The sequence below is a fragment of the Copadichromis virginalis genome, linkage group LG2 (genome assembly GCF_057382275.1).
Source record: "Copadichromis virginalis isolate Kocher_CV1m ecotype Utaka linkage group LG2, C_Virginalis_male_GT1.1, whole genome shotgun sequence".
In the NCBI taxonomy this organism is placed as follows: Eukaryota; Metazoa; Chordata; class Actinopteri; order Cichliformes; family Cichlidae; genus Copadichromis; species Copadichromis virginalis.
In genome coordinates this window covers 33,939,801-33,967,200 of record NC_140619.1, presented here as the reverse complement: position 1 = coordinate 33,967,200, position 27,400 = coordinate 33,939,801, and the positions used below count along the sequence as shown (strand labels likewise).

The 27,400-nt window shown below is 40.0% G+C and overlaps 1 protein-coding gene across 1 annotated transcript in view; it reads right to left on the bottom strand.

Annotated features, from left to right (window-relative positions):
• Positions 1 to 27,400, bottom strand: part of ccdc88b (coiled-coil and HOOK domain protein 88B) — a 62,427-nt gene that overhangs the window by 10,514 nt on the left and 24,513 nt on the right. Inside the window, exons 16-24 of the mRNA XM_085431383.1 lie at positions 26,106 to 26,285; positions 23,031 to 23,371; positions 22,715 to 22,874; positions 20,528 to 20,899; positions 15,625 to 15,786; positions 14,417 to 14,694; positions 14,105 to 14,248; positions 10,849 to 11,035; positions 2,487 to 2,632 (exon numbers count right to left, since the gene is read on the bottom strand). Coding sequence (XP_085287509.1) covers positions 2,487 to 2,632; positions 10,849 to 11,035; positions 14,105 to 14,248; positions 14,417 to 14,694; positions 15,625 to 15,786; positions 20,528 to 20,899; positions 22,715 to 22,874; positions 23,031 to 23,371; positions 26,106 to 26,285 — 1,970 coding nt within the window. The remainder of the gene's footprint in view (positions 1 to 2,486; positions 2,633 to 10,848; positions 11,036 to 14,104; positions 14,249 to 14,416; positions 14,695 to 15,624; positions 15,787 to 20,527; positions 20,900 to 22,714; positions 22,875 to 23,030; positions 23,372 to 26,105; positions 26,286 to 27,400) is intronic.

The window sequence follows — 27,400 nt, the reverse complement described above, 5'->3', positions numbered from 1 at the left end:
GGCATGAATAGCTGCCAGTGGAAACAGATCACTACCGTCTACTGATGATGTGACTGCTGTGAGACTCAGCAGGATGAATTCTTGAGCGTACGGGGCTCTACTCTCTGCTCAGAGTCAGAGAAATGAGGTGACCATAACAGTGCAAATGGATGAGAGTTTCTCAAGGGAAAGCAAAGGGATACTCTTCAATCGCCAATTGAGTTATCTGATCTCAACCCAACAGAGCATGCCTTTAGTTATTAAATACAAAAGTGAATGCACAGAGACGAACAAACAATCCACGGCTTCTAGACTTTAGGGAGTCACTGACTGCAAAGGATAAATAAATAAATTATAAAGGGATAGATGTTTTACATGTGTGCAGCAACTTTAGGCCGGCTAAAGCAGCTTAAACAGGTATCAGCTGAGCCATCACCTGACCTGGTCTGGAGATCACAATAATGCTACACTAAAATATTTTATATCATTTTGTATAACGTACAACATCCACTTTTTTATTGCCCTGTACTGATACACTGCTACGTAGATAACTTAAAGTATTAATGCCACACACTTTGGCTCAGTAAAAGAGACTCAAACTATCACCAGAAATGCTTTGCATGATATATTTTTATGTTCTTATGTTTGTGAAAGTGATATTAAAAAAACAGCAACATTAAAACAAAACCTTCTCAGCAAAATACTACTTACAGACTCTGCTGTGTGCCTGTTAGGCTTTACTGTGCTCACTGTTTGGGGGATTTTTAGCCTTTATTGACACAGAAAAGCTCAGAAAGAGAATAAGGGGGAAGTCACGCAGCAAATGACCTCGGGGAGGATTCAAACCCAGGCCTCTGTGACAGCCTTAGAGTGTACCTTAGCGCTTGTTTAACCTGGTGAACTATACGAGTGCCCCGGTGCTCTTACTGTTAATTCCAGTTGCTTTGAAAGTTGGATACAATTTCTATTTACTCCCAGGACTGAATGAAGTGAAATGCATGCATAGAGCCCTTCACTTCTTCCATCACACACACACACTGAAATCTGCTCTGTCCTGTAATTAGGTTGTAGATGTAATGTGATTTCATTCTGCTGCATAAAGAATTGTGTTGATTTTGGAAGGAAAACAATCTAAACTGATTTCTGTGAGTTTGCAAAGTGCATGGCTTTTTAACATTCACTTGTAAGAGCTGTTATGAGATGATGCAGACCTCGCGTGGCAGGGTGATGAACCAAAATATGCCGTGAAATGTTAACAACGAAATCTGTGCCCGAGATTTAACGAAAAAGGCTGAAAAAAGTCATCTTTTCACACACACAAGCCTGAACTGAAGGCACAAAAAGATGTAATTTGCAAGAACTTTGGTTCATTATACTTAAAGACTGAAGCCAACTCTGCATGCTCACTATTAGTTCAGGATTATTCTCAAAGCAGTCTATTAGTCATTCAAAAGGAAGACTACTGAGGGCCACTGGACTGTGAAATTGTTGTCTTTGCAGTCTCAAACCTTTATAGAAGTGCTTTTATGTGCTTGATATGAATACAAACTCTGTTACAGCCTACAAACGTAAACAATAGCAGTAAACAAAAGGCATTCACTGCAACTTATTACATGAAGTTAACTCCATTAATAAGGTCAAACTTCTTCAGTGCACCTCTGCTTTCATTACTGCAAAGCTCCCATACCTTGAAAATACATTTTATGTGTTTTTTACATTAACTTTTTTTAAAAACATAAATTTAACAGATTTTAATGTTTGTTTCACTGCAGGTTTTTTTTTTTTTTTTGGTACCATGCTTATATACGTGACATGAATTTAACACTGTGTTTTCTGAAAATCTCGTAAACACAATAAATCAAGAAACATGCTAAGATTTTCTAATGTATACAATAGACGTATTTACTAGAAGGCTGGGGGAAGCCAGTATTTTTAACATGTGTGAATGTAGCGACATCACAGGTAAGTGGTGCGGGCCCAAACCTCGAGCGTGTTAGTGATTTTCACTCATAGTTTACAAGCTTTTTTTTTTATCTCTTAATGTGTTTCGGTGCAAATCTACACAGCTGCATTTCTGTTAGCTGTTTACATCCGTTTGGTTCCCTTCGACTGTGCCGGATTCACTGTTAATCCTTTCTAGATACACTCTTACTTGCCACTTCATTAGTTACACCTTGCTAGCACTATTTTGGACCTTTTCAGAAATGCCTTAATTCTTTGTGGTGCAAATTTAACAAGGCGCTCAGAAGATTTCTGAGTTTTTGGTCCATACTGATGTGATAGCATCACACAGTTACTGCAGATTTATCGGTTGAACAGCTATATTTTCATTTTTTGGACCATTCTCTGTAAACCCCGCAGACCCTTGACCCTTGAGCAGTCTGTGAAATACTCAGACCAGACCGTCTGGCACCAACAATCATTCTACATTTGAAGTTAATTAAAGCGCCTAATAAAGGTGATGATACCTAAAGAACTGGCCATTGAGTGTGTGAGTATATACTTACTGGTATTCCCTTTGCTGTGAATAATGCTGGTCACGGCGCTCCAGGCTCTGCTCCAGTAAGGCACGATTCTCCCTCAAAAGACTCTGATTCTGCTCTGCTAAGTGTCGATTCTCTTCCTCCATGTTCCCCTTCAGCTGGGTCAACAACTGTACACAAGGCCATAAATGCGATCAAGAATAAATAGCTTGACAAGAACAGAATATACTACTTGTTCTGCAAAAGTAAGCATGCCAAATGATATAAACTATGTGTGAGGATGTGTGAGTCATAGAAAAAAGGCCTGCAGACAGAAAGGTACGGACAGTGCTTTGTTAGTCATACGGTTCAAGTGAACACAGTGAAACTGACAAAATGCATCCAACTAGATCATTAAATTTTTCATTTTCATAGCTTATAGTTTTAATGCATGTATAACAGTCCTACAATGTCTCTGCCGGGACCTTTGTGTTGAAATCTGGTAGCTTGCAATGAATGAAAGAACTCCTACAAACCGCCATTAACCAAAACAAAGGTGTATCATCCAAATGCAGGTCTGAACTTTGTAATTAATAATTAATAACTTTACTATCATACCAGATTCTCTCTACATAACAGCCTGCCAGTCCCAGTTACTGTTGCAGCAGCCAAATCTGAACAGAGTCAGCAGAATAGACAAAAAGCACGATCCCACTCCCTTTAGTGCCAGAGTCAGTGCACACGTGGGCCTGATCAATTAACAAGAGTTTACATTGTAGGAATAAGAAAATAATAATGTCAAGACTGTCACTCTCATCAGTTTGACTACTGAGCATACCTTTGCCAAGCTTATCCCTTATTAAGATTAGCAGAATGGCTGATTTACCAGTGTGCAAAAAAAATTGAGGATAAGACAATAACGACAATGATTATCTGCCTTACTGCAACTGTGCACAATATTTCTGTTATTTCCAGCTTAGTTTATTTGACTATATTATAGTTTTAATACAAATATGTCTTCACAACGGGGTACTACTACTACTACTACTTCTACTGGCAAGATCAAAAGATAATGCAGACTCTTTTTAATTCTTACACCGTGTCATCATTTAACAAAAACTACGCCAAAATGCCGAACTTGTACATGAAAAATAAGTACACGCCTACTGCTTCCATAGGAACGCTGGGTCCTACCGAGAAGGAAAGACATCAGCAATGATCTAAGGGAATCAACTGTTGGTCAATCTGTGAATCTGTGATGGGTTATGAGGCCATTGACACACAACAAGTCCATTAATCTATAGTTAAAAGAGTATTCACAAATCTTCCCAGGAGTGAACAATCCAGCAAAGTCACCCCAAGATCAGGTAATGCAATGCAAAAATACAAAAACCCCTGAGAGGTTCATGACAGCACAATTAAAAAAAATGAATAACTGTTTGAAATGTCATCGGGGAAAAGCACTTTCTATCTAAAAAAAAAATGGCAGCACGACTCAGGTTTGCAGAGTTGCATCTGAACAAACCGCAAGACGTCTGGAGCATGTTTGTGGAGACATTTGTCCGCAACACCAAAAAACCAAACACATCATATCAGCACAAGCACCTCATACCCACTGTTAAGCACAGTGGTAGAGGAGTGATGATTTGCACCTCGCAAACTCTTCTACAGCCCAATGTGAGGCCTTCTTTCCAACAGCTAGAGCTCGGAGCAAATTGGGTAATGCAGCAGTATAATGATCCCAAGCACAGCAGCTAATCTACAACAGAATGGCCAAAGAATAAAATAATCGAGGTGTCGCAATGACCCAGCCAAAGTCTAGCCCTCAATCTGACTGAAATCCTGTGGTGGTAAACAATTACTTCACTTATTCCAGCTAAAGGTGATTTCACAAGCTACTGAATCATAGGGTGTACTTGGTTTTTCACACACTGCTTCTTAATTTTGGCTTAGCTTTTGTTAAATTAAATATAGTAACAACGGCATCTGTGCCATAGTGATTAGATTGAAATAATTTTGGAACCTGATAAAAAGAGAACATTTTTTATGTCCTGATATGTAAAACCTTGAAAGAAGGTATACTTTATTTTTTTTACCATGTCTGATATATTCTCTGACATGTATCATATATCTCTGTGTCGGCAAGGATAAATTATTTAATCAAGCATTTTTGAAAAACATTTCCAGCCTTTTGAAAAGATCAGTATAATAACAGTACGATGCCACCAGAATAAAGATGTACCGGAAGGTAACAGGTGAGTGTTTTCAGTCTTACAGAATTCGGTACTGAGTGGTCTGAATCAATAAAAAAGGCAATGAAGAACCTTTTGTAAGAGCGTGGGTGTGGGTCAGCTGCCCCCCTTGAACTTCTATAAAACCTGCTGCCGTTGGACCCATTTGGACATAAAAGCACATAAACAAAACATATCTGCAAGGAACTCTATACAAACCAAGGATTTAGCTGAATAGCATTTAACATTACTGAATGTCAGCTAAAAGAGACACAAAGAGATTTGATGATCCCGTAGGGACTGAACTGTCACGTCACTGGTCTCAAAAAATTGGTAAATGATAATTGCTTAACTGCTTCAAGAGGTCAGAGCTTTTCATTATCAACTGACTGAAAGGCAAATAACCACAAACCTCAAGAATCACCAGAAGAAGAAAGGAAGTTACAACAGCTTCTCTGTGGAGCTGTCTACACAGAAAAACGAGCATTAGTTAAGAGATCTAGTTAAGTGAAGATATTAAGCTTAGAAATTCCCAAAGAATGCTTTTAAACCACGTTATTAAATCCTACACTCTCAAACACTTATAACTATTAAGATCATAAAAAAATTAATAAGAAGGTATGGCCACACATTTACTGGACACCTCTTATAATTTCCTATTTGTGAATCTGTTTCCAATTATTTTCTTCTCATAACCCCAGTCCTGTTCAGTCAAGGCCCATTAGTTAGCACAGCTGCTGCAACAAGTTAATTGTGGGTCCACAGACTCCAGGATGAACTTTGTTAATTTTTCTCTCCATATTACAGCGTAATGAGAAAACTGGACTTCTGCATCCCAGCATACAAACCTATCAACCTACTGTGGGGGGCAGAACAGGCGTTGACATGATTTAGTAAGATATAATCCTCACAATGATTATATAAAGAATGTCATTTGTGTGCGTTAATGCATTCATTTGTCATTTATGATAGGAACCTCGCTTTCACTCACACAAACAATCTTCAAATCCAGGAAGCCTCCAAAAACCCTCTTTACAGTACTGCACCGTGCAAAATTCTTGAGTCACGCCTCAGTTTCTTTATATTTTCTTTGCAAGGAGCCAAAATTTCTTGTAATTTGTTAAAGTGGTCTTGAGCAATACTTCTTTAGGCTTTCTGAAGGTGTGTTTTTCACTTAGTTTTAATCCAGTTGTTGTACCTGATCATTTTCAGAGGACTGTTTTTTGTTTTTGTTGTTTTTATGTAGACCCACTTAACTCTAACCATCATCATTCGAACATAACAAATGCACCAAGCAGTTTTGTGTCCATATATAACAGACAACTTAACAAAGAACCAATTTTGGATTGTAATTTTAGGCAATTTGTTACTAGCGGCATGCTGCAAAAGCACATAATTTGTTCCCATTTCTTTAGTTGAATCTATGAAAAATGCCAAAGATAACACAGACTGACAGGCACAAAATAGCATTTTTGCACCAACAAGGTGATTCCCAAAGAGCTGTTAGTTCAAAATGAGGCACGTCTCGCGTTGTGTGCACTGTGTCCTCAAATAATTCGAGGAAAATGGACAAGTGGAGGACAAAAGAAGACGTGTCAGACCTGAAATAAACGTACCTACATCTGAAAGTCATGTCCTTGAGAAAAAGGGGAAAAAATCCACCATGACACAGGACCAGGGATGTGTATCTGTTGATCCATTTACTGTTCACTGAAGCTCCATCAGAATCAGATTGCCTAAAGAAGATGGAGCTTTGTGGGCATTTATGCAAGGGGAAAGGCAGCGTTGACTTCATTAATTGCTTAAACAGTTAGCCCTGACAGTTAGCCCTGAAGTCAAATTACTCTGTAGCGAGCTGTAGCGAGCTTTTATTCTCTTCAGCCACATGAGCTGTCATCCACAAATCAAGATGGCTTTTTTTAAAAGTGTGTATGAATGCATTAGCCTAAATACTCATGTGGGATATACTCTGTAATCAGTGAAGTCTAATGAAATATAGCAACCTGCAACCTTGTAAGATTGAAAGTTTTAATTCTTGTAGAGAACTGGTTCCCAGTAGTTCAGTTCCTTGTAATTGTTAGTCTGCTTACCTGTTGGTTTAATTTGCACTTGTGCTACAGTCAGCTGATTTCAGTTCATGTGGTTAGAGAAATTACTTTTATTTTTATTGCACACAAGGACAAGAGTGCGACAAGATTTCATCTGTATCCAGGACAGAAACAACTGCACTATAGTGCTAACACAACTTCAGCGCTTTGCAAACACCTGCACAGACAGCATGCTAACGCTAAGCTAGCCAAGAACCCAGAGTAGGGTTGCCAACCGTCCCTTAAAATACGGAATCGTCCCGTATTTCGAAACAAAAGTACACGTCCCGTATTGAGCTAATAAGGGACGCACTTTGTCCCGTAATACAGTGAGAATCAAAAGTAGTCTATAACTTTTAATGGAATTAACGCTTTGTTTGAAAACATAATTCCCAGCCCCGCTCCTGCTTTGTGACCAATGAGCTGACAGCACACTTATGACAATTCGAGTATGACAATTCAGATTACCGCTCATCTCATTGGTCGAGGAAAGGTCGCTTACGGAGAAAATACCGGAAGACAACAGATGACCACAACAAGAAGCATGGCCAACAGGGAAACAAACGCCGACACGGCGGTGCAAGTCTCGGACGACAGTACACCTAAAGCTGGGCAAACACTGTGCGATTTTTTCAGTCACGTTATTCAGCTCCTGCTCAAACTGCACGATTGACTCGCAGGGGTTAGACGTTGGTAGGTCACGATGCAGGGTCTCACACTATACCGCCCGATGCTCTGATGCGACCTGAGTGCTCACACTGTGCCTCCATAACACGAAGGTTATAACAGAAAATCTGTCGCTCGCTCTCTCTGTCTTTCACTCACACAGACACACACACCACCACCATCAACTTTGCTAAATTGCTAATGAAAAACATGATCAGGCAGCTGTGATTGAGCAGCATGTAAATCCAACTATTTTCACGGTTGTTGTGGTCGTGATAATTTTGTGATGCCACATCGAAAAGGCTCGGATGAGCTTTCCAAAGTTCTACAAGTTGTGCCTCCATCGCTTGTGTCCAGATCACACGCTGCACAGCCGTGCTGCTCCGTCTTTTTCACCGACGTTTACGTTTGCGCGTGAGCAGTGTGAGCGCCTGTGATGAGACCCTCACGAGCGATTGATGATCGGGAGCTGGTCGTGAGGTGTTAATCACTTCTCGTTACCCCACGTATACTACACGATGCACGATGAAGGCCAAAATCGGTCAAAAGTCGGCTCAAAATGGGCCTAAAACCGCACAGTGTAAGCCCAGCATTAGAGCAGCAATGTTTGTTCAGAGAAAGGGAAGAATGGGAAAAGGAAAACACCTGGCTGGAAAAAGTTAATATGGGCATGTGCAGTGAATATCAGCGCTATGTGGCCAGAAGTGTGATAATATAACTTATTTTGTGTAATAAACAACTGCAAGGATAGATGATTACAACAAATAGATGACTAATACATAAAAGTAATACATAGATGAATAATGATGATGAGTTAAGATGCGTAATCATGGGAACAGGCGGGTTTACAAACAGGAGCAGCTGATTAGCATTAAGCCAATTGTACTAAATGCACTAAATGTGCACTGTTACAAGAATGTTTTTCTTTCTATTGTTTTCTATTATTTTAAGTTAAGCAGGACAGAGTTCTTTTAAAGAAAGATTTACTTATATTCTCAAAAGTTAAGCATGACAGGCTTCTGTTTAAGAAGGAGACCTGTTTTATTGTGTTAATGTTGTCATTTTGAGCTAAAAATAAATGGCTAAATGATCATTTGTTTCACATGTGTTCATATCACAAAGAATACACATCTACTTAAATCAAATTCAAGTCAAAGGGTTAAAAAAATAATTTCACACACAAAAAAAGAGCTAGAAAATTCACCACACTGGGAAGGGTGAAGACAACTGGGTCGCCCGGCCCTGGCCACGAGGTGTCCCTTATTTATTTTTCAGGGAGTTGGCAACCCTAACCCAGAGTGATGTTAAAGCTGATTAAATGTTGACCCCACCCAGCAGCCAGACCCTGAAGTTCAACAGTCAGGCTCCAGCCTCCGTTTCTACCTGTTCATGTTTCTACAGTAGAATCACTGTGGCGATCGCTTTAAAGTATCTTTACTATGAGAAAGACTGTATGTCTGTCCTCATTAGGATAGGGATTTGTGTTGGTGTTTGGGGCTTTTGCTTCAGGTTTATATTGTTAACTGGTAATTATGAGACAATGCATTTCAGGTCATTTTATAAAAATATGCGAAATTAATGTAGAGTAGTGTGGCAAAAGACTTTCTCTTGGGAATATTTAAGTAACACACTGCATTACTTTTAAGAAAAGTGTTCTGTGTAATACATTATATGTGTAATACACAGATGTACACATACAGTACATACACATCTGTGTGTAAAACGCATGCGTAATGACCCCAACACTGATCACAATAAAGAAGGAAAATACCCCCAACATAAACAAACATTTCATGACACAGTATGCAATTAATTTGCGCACATTCAATGTCTTTAATGCTGTTTAACGGTTAATCTCAGAGCAGAACCAATGAGAATCAATTAGGTATCAAATCGATAAGTTGTATTGATAATGGAATCAGAATCTCTAAATTCCCATCCCTAATAGTTAGACGAGTTATTATCAAACACTGACAGCATATTCAGTGTTTTTGTCCACAGCAGGCATCAAATTTGGCTTGATTGTTATTACATATTTATATAGGGGAATCTACTGTATCCTGGGGCCACCAGCCACGAGCATCTTAGCACTTGAAGTGCTGGAGCGATCGGTCATGAAAATGATTCAATTTAAAGAGGAAACACCTCCCAACACAAAGTCTGAAATTCATTAACACATTATTGCTTTTTATTCATTGTCTGTTCTAATCTTTAATCTTTGTTGGCTGGGTGGAGTTACTTCACTGTTAGCTGCCCATTACTTCCCATAAACTCACATCAAAAGCAATATAAGCCACTGAACCATTAATTTACTGGTATGTGGATTTTGTAGCTGTTGACTTGTATCCAACCTTCATGCTAAGCTAAGCTTATCTGATTATTTGTGGTCCCTTTCACCTCCAGCGCCGACCTGCCTCATCATTTTCCTCATCATTTAGCTCTCTCTCCTCTTACTTTCTGCCTACCACTCAGCATTGCATTGTCTGCAGAGGTGTGGCTGCGACTGGTCTCACCTGGCTCAATCATCAATCACTCTCCTTCTGCATTTAAACCCCTCTCTATCCAACCAGTCACGCCAGATCGTTCTGCTGGCTGAGTGGTATTATTGTTCAAGCTCTCTAGTGTTTACTCGCTGTAGTCTCCTGAAGATTTCAAGTGTGTTTTTTTTTTCCGTTTGGGATGACCCGTGATTTTTTTCCCTCTGCTTCAGCAAGATCTCCTCCTGTGCACCACCACTGACCCTGTCTACATTTACTTATGTTTGCAATACCCTGCCTGCTGCCTCTCCCTCCCACAGACCCCCCTCTTGGCCCCTCAATTGACATTCTGTTTGCAGTTTCTTGAACTTGTCAATAAATCATTTAAGGAGATCCAGGAGTTGTCCTCCATTTTTGAGCAGTAACTTTAACAGCCAACATTATATTTAGATGAAGTAGTTTTTCATGAGGTTCCCTTTTTTTCAGCTGTCTGCTCTCCTCAAACTATTTTAACAATACTCAGTGATGGCTTGACAGCACTGCGCAGAAGGATAAAGCTGTTTAGAAGGCAAAAGATGCCCCTGCTTTTTATTAGCTACTTGGTATTCATTTACTGTTTGGACCAATGTATCACTTTTGTCTGATATGTCAAGCTGAAATTGGCTTTGTATCATGTATTAGAAATCAGTCAGCCATTGTTTCCCACTGATGATATGAGACATGCTCAACCCAGACTTGAACTATGTAAAATGCTCTCTAAAACTTGCAGTGAATTCCTAATAAATGTTGTTTAATTGCCCAGTGATGCTTTAGATGCATTTTCTTTTATTTCAAGAGGGTAATGTCTCAAATGTGAAGCACTTAATCCTATTTTGCATAGAGGGCACCAGTATCTGCTGTGTGTTGGTGTGTGTGTGTGGATGCATTTCTGTGTATCAGCTCATACCTGATACTGGCTGGTAAGCCGAGCGTTGCTGAGGTCCAGGCTTTGGTGTGTTTCCTTCAGGGCACTGAGCTCGCCCTCCAGCCGAGTCCTCTCCAGCTGGGAGGCGTTCAGCTCTGCCCTCAGCACCGAGCCCTGAGCCAGCAGCTCCGCCTGCGACGCCAACCACTCCTTCTGGTGGGCCTGCAGCCTGCAACATCGACACGCACGGCCACTGTTATGCGCTCTCGTAAAGTGCTTTGCGTCATTGTTTACTCTGTGATTGAAGATCACTGTGTTATTATCCAACACAAGGAGTCTACACAAAGCCAGACAACAACAAACAGATATTATCTCGGAAAAAATGTTTAAAGAGTAAATTCATTCGGCGTTGTTTGAAAAAGGAGTAATCATCTCAGTATCATGATGTCATGAGGACGGAAAGACTGCAATAAGATGAAAACATCACTGATGGGAAAATTATACATTATTCACATAATCATATTGGAGGTAAGTATTTTATACACATTAAAACTAATCAGTCACAGTCATATTAAAGTAGAAACTTCAAGTTCAGTTTCAAACTTTTTATATTACACACACTTTATTAGGTACACTTTGCTGATACTATGTTGGACCCTGTTTTGCCTCCAGAACTGCTTTAATTTTTAATCGCATGGATTCAACAAGGTGCTGGAAATATTCCTCAGAGATTCTGGTCCATATTGATATGATAGCATTACACAGTTTGTCTGCTGCACATCCCATTCCACTACAACCAAAAGTTGTTCTGTTTGGCCAAATGAATAAATGATAAAGGGGTGGACATGGTCAGCGTAACTCTCAGGTAGGCTGTTGTTTTTTTTAAAAAAATGCTCAGTTGGTATTAAGAAGAGGAAATACTTTTATGCTGTTCATGAAATTTTCTGACCCTCCCATCAACGTGGTGGATCAGAAATCCAGACTCATCAGAAGAGGCCACATTTTTCCAATCTTCTATTGTCCAATTCTGGCGAGCCTATGCAAATTGTAGCCTCAGTCTCCCGTTCTTACACGAGATCCAACTGACAGGAGAGGGTTCTAGTGTAGTCTTTTGTTTTTATAGCCCATCCTTCAGAAATGCTCTTCTATAAACCTTAGTTGTGATCAGTCGTTATTGGACAAACTTTTGTCTTCCTAAGTAGCTCATTCTCCTCTGACCTTAAGCATCAACAACATATTTTCACCTTGAACCTAGAACTGCTGCTCACTGGATATTTTCTTCTTTTTCTGACCTTTATGCAACCCTAAAAGCATGGTCCACCATGTTTTCAACGTGATTTCACACTTGTGTCTCTCCAAAGCGTGAAATGGATGCACACGTTGTGTAAGCTGCAGTACCAGCAGAGGTAGATATTTTATTTCAACCCAACGTGAAAATAATCACAGGAAAGCAATTAAACAGACATTACTAACACATTTACATGGAAAACATATCAGCCACCTAGTGTAATCATTTCTGGCACAGAAACACTCTGGAATATACTTCATACCTTCATACTTTGGTTACTTAAATCAATTATCTCCACCTGCTGGTACCACAACTTCTGCATGCGTATCCATTTCATGCTGTGATATCAAGTTGCTTTATTCACCCTTGAGATGGTTGTGTGGTCAAATCCCAGTAGATCAGCCACTTCTGATATACTCCAACAAGACGCCATGTTCAAAGTCACATAAATCACCATTCTTCCCCATCTGCTGCTCGGTTTGAAGTTCAGAAAGTAGTCTCGACTAAGTTCAAATACACTGACTTGCTGACATGATCAGCTGATTTTAACAAGCAGTTGAACAACTGTACCTAATAAAATGGCCAGCGAGTACAGTTCAGAAGCCAAATATAATTCAACTGCAAACAGAGAAAACAAAAGTGCTCACATTGGACAGTTTGACTACAGGAAAGGCACACATGGCTAAATTCCACATTGGGGATGTTCTGGTTTTTGCGCTACTAGCCAGTTATTAATTCCACCTGTGCTTTCCCCACTGTGACAATTCAAAATATTTACTGTGTAAAAAGGTGTTTTGAGACTCTGGAAATGAGTTTTTGGCCACTTAAGGGCAGAAGAAATAAGTTATGTTAGGTAAATACAACACTGGCATTTTAAAGCCACTTGTTAACTAACCACAGCCATGGAGCAACGTTATTCTTCATTTAAAGTTGTTCCTGTCCATCCGAGGAACTTTCCCTCTCTTTGAATTGTTATAACAACTCCTGGTTGGAATGTCTGATTCTTCCGTTCTAATATGTTTACCAGCTAGTCGCTAACCTTGCCCGCCTGCAGTTTGGCATCCTACTGAGCAGGTAGTGCACAATGTTTTCGAGAGATGTGCTTTCTGTTACAAATTCCAGTTATTGTTGAAATAAAAAAAGACGACAATAAGAGAGCTGAGGCTGAACCAAAACAGAAGACAGCCAGACAAGTAAACAATGAGCTGAAACTCACTTTGGAGCAGCAGAATCTGCAGGTTCATCACTACATCTGATTCGTCCCATCATTTAATATATTCCTCAAAAAATAGGTCATAGTCATTGTCAAGAAATTACTCAAACGACTGAAATGAATTGTTACATTACACACGTCTAATTTTAATCTATTTAATATTGTATTTTTTGTGTTTTGTACAGTATTTTTAGTTAAATGCTGTCTAAAAACCACCAAAGGAGGTTTTTGTTTCCCTGCTTTGCCAGCCACGTATTTGCAAGAAGCAGTCAGTAATCAATTGCATCAAAAAGATGATGATGGTTGATTAACTAATTATGTCACACAAGTATCTTATGATTGTGGCCATTATTATCATACTGTATATCAATCAGTCACTAAGAGAAAATATGATGAGAAGTGTTCAAAATGGTCTCGAAGTTCAGTAAGCCTGATCTGCGGCTTCAAAAGACACAAAATGTTTATAACGAAGGAAATGGTTTATTAAAAGGCTGCTCTTCATAAATGTACCTGTTGCGTATCTGCTTTTAGAAAGAAACTTGAAAAAAAATTATTATTATCTCTTTTTCTCTTTTTTTTTTTGCACTATAACTTCGTTTTTTCGTGCTCAGCCCAGAGGATTTAGATCTGGAACAAAAATGCATTCTGCGCATTATATAGTACATTTGCATTCAAATTGATTCTTGTATTGCTCGCTGTGCTTCATATAGACATTACTGCTGCTGCTGCTGCTCCTCGTATTCAAATGAACACGAGTGCCGTGAAAGGATGATCAGATCCCCGACTGGATTTGTTACCTGTCATTGTCTTCTTTCAGCCTCTCCAGCTCTCGTTCTCTCTCCAGCCTCCTCTGGGCCTCCGTTTCCATCTTCTCTCTTTCCGTCTTCATCTCCCGCTCTCTCTCCTCCAGCTGGGTTTTGCCATCCAAGAGCTCCTTGTACCTAATATTTCAAGCACAGGATTTACCTTCAACAAAAGATGATGTGTGTCTTTCATAGATGTTTTTGTGCATATTTAATTTTGGGGGAGAAGTCCTTTCAAACATGGAAAATATGTCACAAATCTTCAAAGTGAAGATTTCGTGTCTTTAAGTCAGTGAGTGTTTGTACCTGCCCTCCAGCTCTCGATGCTGGGCCTCCAGGCTGCGATTGTTGTTCCTCAGTTGAGAGTGCTTTTCCACCAGCTCCTCCAACTCCACCTCCTGACGCTGTTGCAACGCCGTCATCCTTTCGTGGTCCCGCCTCAGAGCGTCCATTCTGGCCGCGGACTCCTCTCTCTCCCGCGCCCACACCTTTGACTCGGCCTCTAGGGTGGCACACCGTGCCTCGCTCTCACTGCAGCGTGCCAGCAGCACTGCATGCTGGGAGCTCAGTGACGCTTGCTCCACCTATGTTTGTGTGTATGTGTGTGTATGTGAGACCATGTCTGTAATTTAGCAATTTCAAAAGGTTGAGCTGAAAACCAACAAGCTTGAAAGTTAGTTTATTAACCTTTTGCCATGGGTCTAAACAAGATATTATGTGTGCAGCACTGGGCGCTTAAAGAAATGGTTTGACATTTTGGTAGTTTTCACTTTCTTGCTGAGTTTTATAAATAGACTGATACCAAGTATAAAGCCAGAGCAATCACAAGCCAGTCAGCAGAATGAATTAAAAACACTCCGATTGGCCTCTGTTGTCTAAAAAACGGATCCTTTCCTGTATCCTCCATCGGATGAGATCATCAATCTGATAAAAACGGATCACAGAATCTGTTTAACTACCCGTTTCTTCACTGGAATATTTTCTCCATCTCTTATGAAGACATTCATCACAGCTGTCCTTTCTCTCTGAGCAACAAATTCCAATAAGAACAGTTTACAATAAATTTATGTCAGACACCGAGGCATTATGATCCCAAACCGGACAGTCTGACATAAAGGATCGCAGTAACCCTTTGATACAAGGATATTTAAGTGAGGGAGATAATCAAATAGGCTACAGCAGAATACTTAGTAAGCTTTAAAAAACCTGGTAGGTAGTTTTTGTCCTTTGGACAGGGCCAGATGGGCTGTTTCTTCTAGTTTTCTGCTCTTTAGCCAGTGCTATGCTATGACACTGGCACTGAGCCTGTCATCTTACTCCCCACATTAGAGGATATACAAATATGAAATAATGTCCAATAATTTAACAGGTCCCTGCGCACTTTACGTCAAAATTCATTGCACAAAGACTGAATGCGTTTCACTTTAGGAAGACAAAAGGTTTAAAAACAATGTGCGATTTTGAACAAATCAACTTCAGCCATAACCACGCTCTGTGTCTGTGTGTTAGGTCACCTGTAGTTGTGTGTTGAGCGTCTGCAGTCTGGTGCAGGAGTCCTGCAGGCTGAGCGAGTTCCGACGCAGAGCCTCCAGCTGCTCCTCAAGGTGCTTACAAGCCTCCTGGGACTGAGACAATCTCGTCAGCAAAGCCTCATGCTCTGCAGCCGCCACCGCTTTCTGAGGGGGAGAAAAATCTCTTCTTTCATTTTTATAATGTCTGTGCTACATTTGGCTCTGGAAACATCCATAATATTTGAACATGGGCAAACTCTGCCGCTGACCTTTTAAAGTGCTCTCAGTCAGGTAGCATCTTTATGCGACATTTGTGCCACTCTATAAACACAGAGATGAAATTCCTCCTGTGTCTGACATAAATGTTAAAAATTATATTTCATTAGTTCACATCTGTTGTTTACGCGAGATTTCTGTCAGTGCAATCTTTCCACAGGCTTTAATGGTCCAATCAGAAAATCTGCGAATTTCTTGATGACACATGATTTGGTGCAGTCTGCTCTGATAAATAAAGGAATGTGTTGATTTGGCACAGAGGCGGGTAGTTTAGAAATGAAAAGAAAACCACCTTATAAATTGCTGAGGGTATAAAATCTGGTGTATTTCCCAAAATTAAAATTAACTTGCTGCAAACAACAAGTCAGCTGTACTCCCCCTACGCTGCGATTTCATTTGAACATTTTATTTGCAAGTACTGGAAGAGCGACAACACATTTCATGTGTGCATCGTCTAGAGAGTCTAGAGCTCAGTTTTGGCGTGGGGTTGTTATTTTTTCCCCCACTGTGGAGTCTTCATGTACTGCTGACTGACTCATAGTGCTACACAGGGGATTTCTACTTTTTATTACAGTCACTTTTAGATTCTTCTCCTACTTCATCATCCTACCTCTCTCCCTTCTGATGTCAGTGGCACAAAATAACTACACTCACTGGTCACTTTATTAGGTACACCTTGTTAGCACTGACTTAGACCCCTTTTTGTCTTCACTGCTTCCTTAATTCTTCATTGTACGGATTAAACAAGGTGCTGGAAATATTTCTATTAGATTTTGGCCCAAACTCGCATGATACACTTACACACGGTTGCTGCAGATTTCGCTAATTCTACCAAAAGGTTCTCTGCTGGATTGAGATATGGTTACAGTACAGTGAACTCAGTCATGTTCAAGAAACCAATTTGAGATGATCTGAGCTTTGTGACATGGTCCGTTATTCTCCTGGAAACAGCCATGAGGAGATGAGTGCACTATCATGATGAAGGAATGGACATGGTCAGCAATAATACTCAGATAGGAGTACTAAGGAGTTCAAAGTCTGGCAAGAAAATACCCTCTCACATCACATCCAGCCTGAACACAAGGAAGGATGGATCGATGCTTTCGTTTCATTTTAGCCTAATTCGAACCCTACCTTCCAAATGTTGGAGAACAAATCTGACACTCATCAGATGAAACAGCATTTTTCTCATTTCTATCATCAAATTTTGGTGGACCTGTGTGAACTGTTGCCTCTGTTTCCTGTTCTTAGATGACAGGAGCGGCACGCCGTGTGTTCTTGTGCTGCTGTAACCCATCTGCTTTAAGGTTGCGCCTTCAGCGATGCTTTTCTGCATACCTTGGTTGTAACATTTGATTATTTGTGTTACGGTTGGCTTCCTATCAGCTAGAAGCAGTCTGGCTGTTCTCCTCTGACCTCTAGCAGCAGCAAGGTATTTTCTCCTGCTGCTCACACGCGTCTTATTTCCTGTTTGTTTTCCTTGCCTGTTTGTCTTGTTTCTATTTGTGTGTGCCAGACATGGATTGTTATCTCCTGTTCTCCCAATCAGCGTGCAGATTGGTGGTTCATTTACTCATTAACCTGCACTTCAGGCCAACTCCACCACAGAGCTATTGTGGTAATTACATCAGGCCTTCATCTTCAGTTTAGCTTTTGTTCCCCGTGTTTGTTTACCAACTTCTCACCATTCAGCTTGGGCCAGCTTTCATTCTACAGCTACAGCCACCCTCACCTGCCCATCTGCTCTAACTGCCATGGTCACCATATTCATTCATCCTCTGCCAGCACAGCTCTCCCATGATTTTGCTCCACCTCATCCTCCTCACTTCTGCAACTTGTGTACCCCAATAAAGACTTGTTGAGTTAGTATATCAGAGGGTCTCGCTTCTTTGCTTCAGATTACAGTTGATCTTAATACTGCTATTGCATCAGTTTGTGAAATACAAAAACCAATGATTCTAGCTTGTGATGCTTTATGATAAACCTTGGTGTCATGCTTCACCAAAGAGTGATTTCTCATCTCAGCTTCTGATATGGTTTCATTTATAAGAAACCCAGGGGGCCAGAAAGGTGAGATTTAACCCTAATATTTCAAGAAAAGCAAAAAAAAGAAAAGAAAAAAGCTTAGAAGGAGGTAATACTTTTTTGTTTCTTCTCCCATGATGACAGGTCTACTCAGTTTTATTGTTTGACACTCGAGGGGGTGCCTACTCAGTTATGACCAAGCGTGTACGAACAGGTGAAAATGAGCTCCCACCTCCAGCAGCTACAGCCAGTAAGGAGTGAACATTAAAATGCTACTTTAACTTTAGTATTAACAATCCTGCACACTATATCACACACAGGAGCCATTTTCCTGCATAATTTCCACTTTTAATATTTTAGGACAGTGCAGCTATTAATTCTATTTACTTAAGTAGAGCATTCTTGCATTTTTAGATGTGAAGATGTCTTCATCCGCAATCGTTGTTTGTGCATTAATAAGTGTAAGTGGAACCAGGATGTAGCCCGGATCTGTTTGTGCCTTAGTTCATCTAGACTAATCTACTGTACAAAACCTGAAAGCACTGACGTAATAACGTTCTGAGTGAGAGCCACACCGGGTGAAATTTGTCAGAGGTGGGACCAAGTCATTGTTTTGCAAGTCTCAAGTAAGTCTCAAGTCTTTATCCTCAAGTCTCAAGTCAAGTCTCAAGTAATGTCAGGCAAGTCAGAGTCGAGTCTCAAGTCACTGGTGTAAAAGTCCGAGTCAAGTCACAAGTCTGAAATTTTGAATTTCAAGTCCTTTCGAGTCATTAAAAAAAACGAAAAAAAGCATGTTGCAGTTATATGCTAAATGTAAATATTAGACCATGTAATTTTTAAATCTGTGTTTTTCTCAACACATGACAAAATAGTGAACTTAGAAAATATACACAAATTGTGAAATTGCACCTCTTTAGAATGCAGCTCAATTAAACCTAGCTCCAAGAATAATTTTCACCGACAGTTCTGAGATAAGCTGCATGTTATTCTTGGATGCGGTTGTAGGACCGGCTTTAAAATCGCATGACAAAAATATCACACACATTAAAAAAAAACTGCATCACCAACGTAGCCTGGACAACATTTGCTAGTTAGATGAAGTCAGCTATCTCATCGTAGCATATTTATATGCATATTTATAATCATACGGTTCTTGGAGTGAGTGCACACACTCATGAAGTTTAGTAACTTCCGGTCACTGCAACAAGCCCAGGTACAGTTTACCGACGGATGGGTGCAGGACCTTGAAATGCACCGTGTAGAACGAAAGACCATCGTACGTATCATAAGTTTACCAGTCTCACAAATCGTCTTCATAAATACACATTCGTTAACCGTTTATTAATAGGACCTTTGAGCTCAACAATAATTAATTAGTAGTGGAAATAATTTCTGGTAGCATCACAGAAATGTAGCAGTGACAATAATACTGTATGCTGTAATCGTACTGGGCAATTAGTGATACAAAAAACCTGTTTTATCCTGTGAATAAAAGTATATGTTTTTGTCAGTGTACCATAATAACAGAAGCGAAACGCAATATTGTGTCAGGACAATTCACTATTTATGCACAATAAACAAAGGAGCATAGCGCGACAATTTCTGTTCAGCGCCAGACTTGCTTGTAACCTATATCACTAATTATGTTATGAAAATGACGTATTAACTACAACAGCAGACTGACCTTTGTGGAAATGCTTGGAGCAGACTAACCTGTGAGCTGGAGGGTTCTGGGACGTTATATTTGATCTTTGAATGGCTGCAATCCAGTCGCGTCTTTGTTACTTCGGAAACATGGCTCGAACAATTTCTCTTCAACGTCGTAATCCGATAACAACCGATCTCTTTACCCGTCGGCTTCCCGTGGCTGTCATGCGACCGGCTATTGCAGTTAATAATACAACGGCTTCTTGACATTTTTGTGTTTCTTTTTATCTCTGTGTAACTGATTTTAATTGAAAGCCTGCGTGCGCTAGTACTTCTTGCCACGAGTTCCCAGAATCCTTTGCGGTTCTACCCGTGAATGACGTCACATTTTCAATCTCTATATAATATGCGTGTTAAATTTTATATTTGGGGTGAAATATCAAGTCTTTTCAAGTAAACCGGTTCAAGTCCAATTCAAGTCCCAAGTCATTGGTGTAAAAGTCCAAGTCAAGTCACAAGTCTTAGAACATTTTTTCAAGTCAAGTCTAAAGTCATAAAATTAATGACTCGAGTCTGACTCGAGTCCAAGTCATGTGACTCGAGTCCACACCTCTGAAATTTGTGACCTTGGCAATGCTGGAAGCGCCCCTCACAGCTTGATGTTAGAGAGTATGTGTGAGTGTGAGAGAGAGACAGTAAGAGCTTAAGCAGAAAAGCAGCAGAGGAGATAAGGAAGATTAACAGTAGCCGGGGTGACATTTTAAAACCGATGAGCAGAGATAAAGCACTAGTTTTGGAAATAAAGTGCTGCACTCTGGGAAGTGGCCCACTGTGAGCTGATCGTCCTCGAGAATCCCTAGAGCAAGAATTTCAACATAATATACATCATCTCCCTCACAGGGAAGACCGAGCCCCCACACCAACCCCCAAACACCCACTCACACATTCAAATACAGACCTCTTTTTCCAGCTCGATCACCCTCTCACTGAGATGCCTCTCTGCCTCCCCCATGAAATGATCGCGGGTCGTGGAAAGGTCACATCCTTTGGCAGCCTCGGGGCTTTGATCCAAAGGTGACATGTCTTGCTTGTCTGTCGATTCTGAATTTGAATTAGGCGCACTCTTCACTTGTGCACTTTCCCTCCTCGTCTCTAACTGCAGAGATTCACTTTTCTTTAGGAGTTGGGAGAGAGACTCTATTCTCTCCTGTGACTGGTGGAGAGAATCTTTTGCCAACTGCCGCTCGGCTTCGGATCGCTGTAGTTTCTGGCTCAGGTGTGCCACTTCAGTGGCCAGTTTCTCAGAACGAGCCTGCTCACGGGTTAGATCCTGATAAGAGAGAGAAAGAAATAGTGAGAAAGTATAACGATTAAAATCTCTGGAACTTGCTGTAAACACCACAAAAAAAACTAATCTAAACAGCCTGTATTTGTATAGCGCTTTACACTACATTCAGTCATCCACCCATTCACACACTGGTGATGGCAAGCTACATTGTAGCCACAGCTGCCCTGGGGCGCACTGACAGAGGCGAGGCTGCCGGACACTGGCACCACCCTCTGACCACCACCAGTAGGCAACGGGTGAAGTGTCTTGTCCAAGGACACACCGACCCAGACTGTCAGAGCCAGGGCTCGAACCGGCAACCTTCCGATTACAAGACGATTTGCCAACTCTTGAGTCACGATTGCCCCGAAACCTACATACATGTTTCCCCACAAAGGTTTGTTTGACTCAGCAGTCCTTATGCACCCATGTATGTTCTCCTTAGCACACTCGTCCCCTTCGAGGGACAACCCAGTTCAAATCAATACAAAGTTGTTGATCGCAATGTAGTGATAAAACATTTCAGTCTTCATGGGATAAAGATGTCACCATCCATAGGACAACTGAGGTCAGAGTGGTTTGATATATATGGAAATAATGGCTTTGCGGTCTGTACACTGCAACCTAGCTCAACACCAACAGCACATTTTAGTGTTTGACAGTGCTCACAAGCATTATTATTAAAACACCAAATGAGGGATTATGTTGTGAACGTGTGGTGTTTCATCCCTCCAGACTTTAGTCTCTTGGGAAATCAATGCCAGAGAATATTAAAGCTGTTCTGTTCAATATGTGGTAATCCAACACCTTCCTAGGAAACTTTATGTTGGTTTTTCCTTTCATTTATCACCCATTTACACTACGTTCTTAGTCTGTGTGAGAACCAGTCCTCATGTGAGTAGTTTGATACTAGTTGTGGTCCTAGAGTGGTTCAATCTAAAAACATTATATCATAATTAGTATAAGTTAGTAATTAGATAGCAAATTAGTAGGCAAATAACTAATATAAACAACAAGAACACACCACTAGAACATTGCCTAACAAGTGCTGAATCTTTGTTTTCTTAGAATGGATGGATAGATAGATAGATAGATTTTTATCCATCTATCTATCTATCTATCTATCTATCTAATAGATTTCAATTGTAAATTCATGTAAATAGGGAATCCTCTTCCCATCCTAAAGCTCATTATGGAGTTCCACAGGGATCCGCACTAGGACCAATTCTGTTTACATTATACAAGAATTATATATGACTTATTTTGAATTCACACCAGCTACTCTAACATAGAATAAAAGAATAAACAATATGGATCTAGAAATGAGTATAGTAATTCAGCTTAAAACATAATTGTTTATTTACTTACTGTATAAGATTTTGAGTTTTTCAGAATGTATTTATTTTTATAGCTTTTTCTAATGTTAGCAGAAAGCAGTCGACATAATTTTCTTCATTCTGTTGTGGCCACACAGTATATAAAATCCACACTCAAATGCAACTAAACAAACACTTTAAGTATGCATACTTCACTTTATGTTGTAGTAAATAAAGTGTTACTGTTTTCCTTTTTCCAGTTTTGAGCACCATTTCTATTTTCATTATGCTCTGTGCTGAGGGACCACAGTGTCCATCAACAGATAAAAAAAAATACAATTTGAATCTTCTGCATTTCTCATTATTTTTCCGGTGTGAACACACTGAATTCATTTCAGTAATAATAGTCATTTCCACTGCTGAGCTGCCTGTGAATTTTCCACCACATCCCTGCAGCAGTGCTTACCGTTAGGAACTAAAGTACCACGTCACACATACACACCTGGGACAGTGCGCTAATCTTGGCCTGTGCTTCTGCATACTGCTCCTGCAGCTGCTGTTTACCCTCTTCCATGCTGCTTAATCGAAAGCTGAGCTCTTTCTCCAGGTCCTGCAGCTGAGCGCAGAGCTCCTTGGACTCAGACAGCTGCTGACACACACGTCTACACGCACACCACAAACACATTTTAGACACTGGTTGCATAAGACAGAGTTGACATTAAAGATAAATGTACTGTTCAGCACAGTGCTGTCTCTGGTGCCTTATAAAGTTAACTGCATGATCAAGGTTAACTCCATGTCCTTAGGAGTGTGTGTACCTGTGTTCAGCATCCAGAGCACAGGCTCTCTGGTTGCTGTGCTCCAGGGCCAGGGTTGTGCTCTCCAGCTGCTGCCTCAGTCTCCCCGCTTCCCTCTCTCTCTGTCTGCCCTCCTTCCGTTGGCCATCCAGCTCTGACTGACACACCTCTTTCTCTTGCTCTAACCGTGAAGCCTCCAGCAGCGCCTGATCTCGTGCCCTGGCCAAAGATTCAGCCTCGAGGGTAGCCTCGCGGAGCTCTGCCTCCAGCTCCTCCTCGCGACGGCGTGAGGTCTCCAAACTGCGGCCCTGACGCTCCAACTCTGCTCTGAGAGTCTGAGTAGTGAGCTCTAACTGGTCACTCTGGCAAAAGAGAAAACACAAAGGATGATTTCGGTTCTTAACGCCCACTTTAAATAAGTCCCCCATAATCACAGAGGAAAGTGCAACAGACAACACGAAAGCATGTGGCCAATAAAACAGGCAATAAACATAAAATTAACTTTATCAGAGTACAAAAATTAAACCACTGGCACAGTTTTGCATTTGGGTTGTTGATTCTACTACTTTTGTAGTTTTCATCCCTCGTGTTTTTTAGTGTTTTCCTCTTCACTTCTTTGTTTCTCTCTTTTTGTTTCTTGTTATTTTATAGTAACTTCCTGTTTAATTTTGGCAGTTGCTTTAGTCTAAGAGTCAGCTGTTATCTGTATGTTCCTTCCCTGCCCTATTTAGTTTCCCCTGTGTTATTATAGTGAGTTGGTTTTCTGTGTATTTATAGTACCGTCTCTAGTTATTTGTCATGATGTCTGTTTTCCTTTCGGCATTGTTTGTTTTGGGCCAGGCCCCAGTGCACCTCACAAGTCCTCAAGTCAACCCGGGCTGGACCTTGTTTAAGTTTTGTGCCTTTTAATTGCACCTTGGGCACTTTATCTGCTCATACTCTGAGATCTTTGGTACCTGGTGGATTTCTGTAGCTCCCACAGCTTTCATTAGTCCCGCCTCCTGCTGTGTGCCCTGCTTTTAGGTCCTTGCATTTGATTGGATCAAAACAGCAATAATATATTTTAAAAATACAGCTCAAAAATAAGTAATTCAAAAGTTTTCAGACTATTAAAAACATTAAACATTAATTTACCCTGAAACCAAACTGCAGATTGAACTCTATATAAATAACAGGAACTGTTTGCTTATCTGTTAGATATTTCTACTGTATAAGCAATACTGTGGTCTATAATTATTTTCCTGAATGTTAAAATGCTCACCTTTAAATCCTGTTAGGGAAATTCACCTAATTTATTAAATCCTGTACTTTAGTGAAGAGGATGTATAAAGAGGGACGAAATAGAAATTACAAGGATGTCAAGAGTACTTTAAAGCACTTGAGTAAATGTACATTTTTTTGCCGCCTACGAGAATAACCATACTTCACATTACTGCACCCCTCCACATCATCAAACGTGGATGTAAACAATGCAATTCAGAAACACTTTCAAAGCCCTATAGAAAAAACATATTGAGTAGATTTTTGTTATTTCCAAGACACAAAACAGCGTCCTCCAGATTGTGGACTAAATCTAATTACTTAGCAGAAAATCTGATCAATTTTTCCAGGATATATGAGGGTTTTTAAAAAAATAAATAAAAATGCTTTAAAACAAACCAGTTCAGTAAACGTACACAACGACAGGGAAGCAAAAGGGAGAACGAGGATGAGACGTGAGTTCCTATTTTGTTTTTACTTACACCTACAGCTGAAAGAAGTACACTTCATGATTCATTTAACATGCACTGTTTTATTCTCATGAATTCTGGCTCTCTGCTTCTCCTGCTGGTGGTCGGAATGTGAAGTCTACCTCGAATGTAGCTAGAATCCATTCTGTGTCATGGGCTAAAACATCAAATATTGAAATGAACAAATTTTTAGTTGCTGCTGACGTCTGGCTGGCTTACAACTTAAGTTATTTTATTCATAAACCAAGTGACAGCAGAGTACTTTCTCAGCTCTAACATTATGAGAGTGTGCTGTTAGATTTAGTGTTTAGAAATCAAAGGAATGAGGCACTGTTTTTTAAAGATGCATCTCTGGTTTGATGCGATGTCGTGAGAAGTGTGGCAGATCGGTAGGAAAAGCCCATCCAGAGTTGCACTACTTTTTCATGCAAGCAACTAAATGTACACAAAACAGGTTTTTGGGATGCATCATAGCGGAAAACACTTGTTCTAACGTGCTGTTTCTTTACAATAGGTTGTCAATTATATGTTGTGTACAGTTAAAGAACATCCAGTCTTGGTTAAGAAAATTGTAGTTTATTAGCCAGAAGTAATTTTAGTAGACATTTAGGCCAAACAGCCACAAAAAAGACTGATGTTTTCACTTTCAAAAAACTGGGAGGGTGTCACCAAAGAACATTACCCCATCAGATGGAGGGTTATATACAGCGTTTTCTGAGTGGGAGGTATTTATGAATCCCTTTTAAGGTATTTCTTTAATGCTGACTTAGCAGTGCTCTTTTCCTTAGTTTGCAGTTTTTCTTATGTGTTGAAATTTTTACTGCAAATTGCACATTAAATTGCACCGTATTCACAAAGACTTCAATGACCCAAAGTGGGCTGTCTGAAGAAGGTGGCTCTCAGTTGGGTTTCTGCTTGAATTTCCATCTGCAGAAATTCACTGAATAAGCCAAACCAAAACATTCACCTGCTTCCCTCCTCTGTGTGCAGATGAGATTTTTGTCAATATCTGAATACTGCAGTTCAAATCTGATTTGCTCGCTCAATATAAGGTGGATAAAAATGTTAACATGCATCTCCGACAGCTTAATAAAACTGTTCCACTTCATGTTGAAGCCTCAGTCGTGCAGTAAGGGAATTTGCTTGCTGAAATACTGAAATTTATTGGTTAAGTGGAATCCAGATGGGATGTTTTTATTTAAGCAGACCACAGAGGTTGACTTTAAGAAAATTTTGAACTCTTCTGTTTTTTATCTGCCCTTCTTCTTCTATTTCCCTCTTAAGTCCAGTGTCATCTGCCATGTTCATGGGCATATTTGGCGTCTTTATATTGTGTGTGCAAGTCTGTGGCTGTGTACTCTCCAACCTTGCGTTGGGCGGAGCGCAAGGCGTCCAAGGAGCTGCGCAGCGTGTCTCTTTCTCTCTCGAGTGTAGCCCGCTCTCCCTCCAGAGTGGCGATGATTGTGGTCTGCATCCTGTGAAGCTCTGCTTGGCTTCGTAAGCGACACAACTCCTCCTCCATAACTAGACCCTCAGACTGAAGAACCTGAGAGAAAAGCAGTTAGAAACATCTGAAATCTCGATGTATAGCATGTGCATTTACTATTACTACAAAACATTCTTATATTTTTCCAGTAATTGAATGAGTCTTGTATATATATGATTTCTAGGAAAGAACTACAAACCTACAGCTTTAAAGGAAGTGTTGAGTAAATACATTTCCTAATAATTCCAGTTAACTGGCAAACAACACAAAGGGTCTGTTGTTGGTGCACTGCAGGTTTGATGAGTGTGCAAAAGCACAAACAATCCCAGATACTCTTGCAGCTTTGCGAGGCTTTACTCTGGCACACTGCTGCCCTGAGCAAAATGCAAAAATGCTCACAAAAGCAACCTGGTGAGCTTCAAGTTCCACCATGTTTGCAAATATTTTCCATCATGCATTTAATGTAAAGTACAGCTAAGTACAAAAATCACCTTTTTGTATGATAATCATGACAGTGTAGATCAGAAACTTACCAAAGAAATTAAAAATTTTCATCTGGCTGAACAAATTTTTATGACAATCAATATAAAAGCTGTTTTTGTAATAGATATTTTAGTTTGGAGTGAAGAGCCACGCCACTGTTATTGCTGAAAACAATTCTGATGTGTGAACTTTTTGAATCTTTGTTTCTGTTATTTACTGAGTTACTTTAATTGTAATGTATATAATCAGAGACAATATTATGAAAAAAAACTGAAAAACCAGAAAACTTGATACCAATTTTGTAGTAGGATGACTCCATGCAGCTCATACTTATAACCAAAAATAACCCAATAACTTAAGAGCAGTGTTGGTCAAGTTACTTGAAAAAAGTAATCAGTAACTAATTACCTATTACTTCCCCCAAAAAACAATCCCGTTACTTTACTGATTACTTATTTTCAAAAGTAATTAATTACTTAGTTACTTAGTTACTTTTTAAAAACACGATTTACAACCTGAATAGGTGATAAAGCGATAGATCTTTCAGCCCAATTCTACTTTTTCTACATAATCCATCATACAAAATGTAATCAAATGGAAAAGTCTCTTTTTAAAACTTGTTTTATTAGTTTTAATCTTTTAACTTTATGCATCAAGCAAAAATTTAATTATATGCAACATTCTCTGACTGG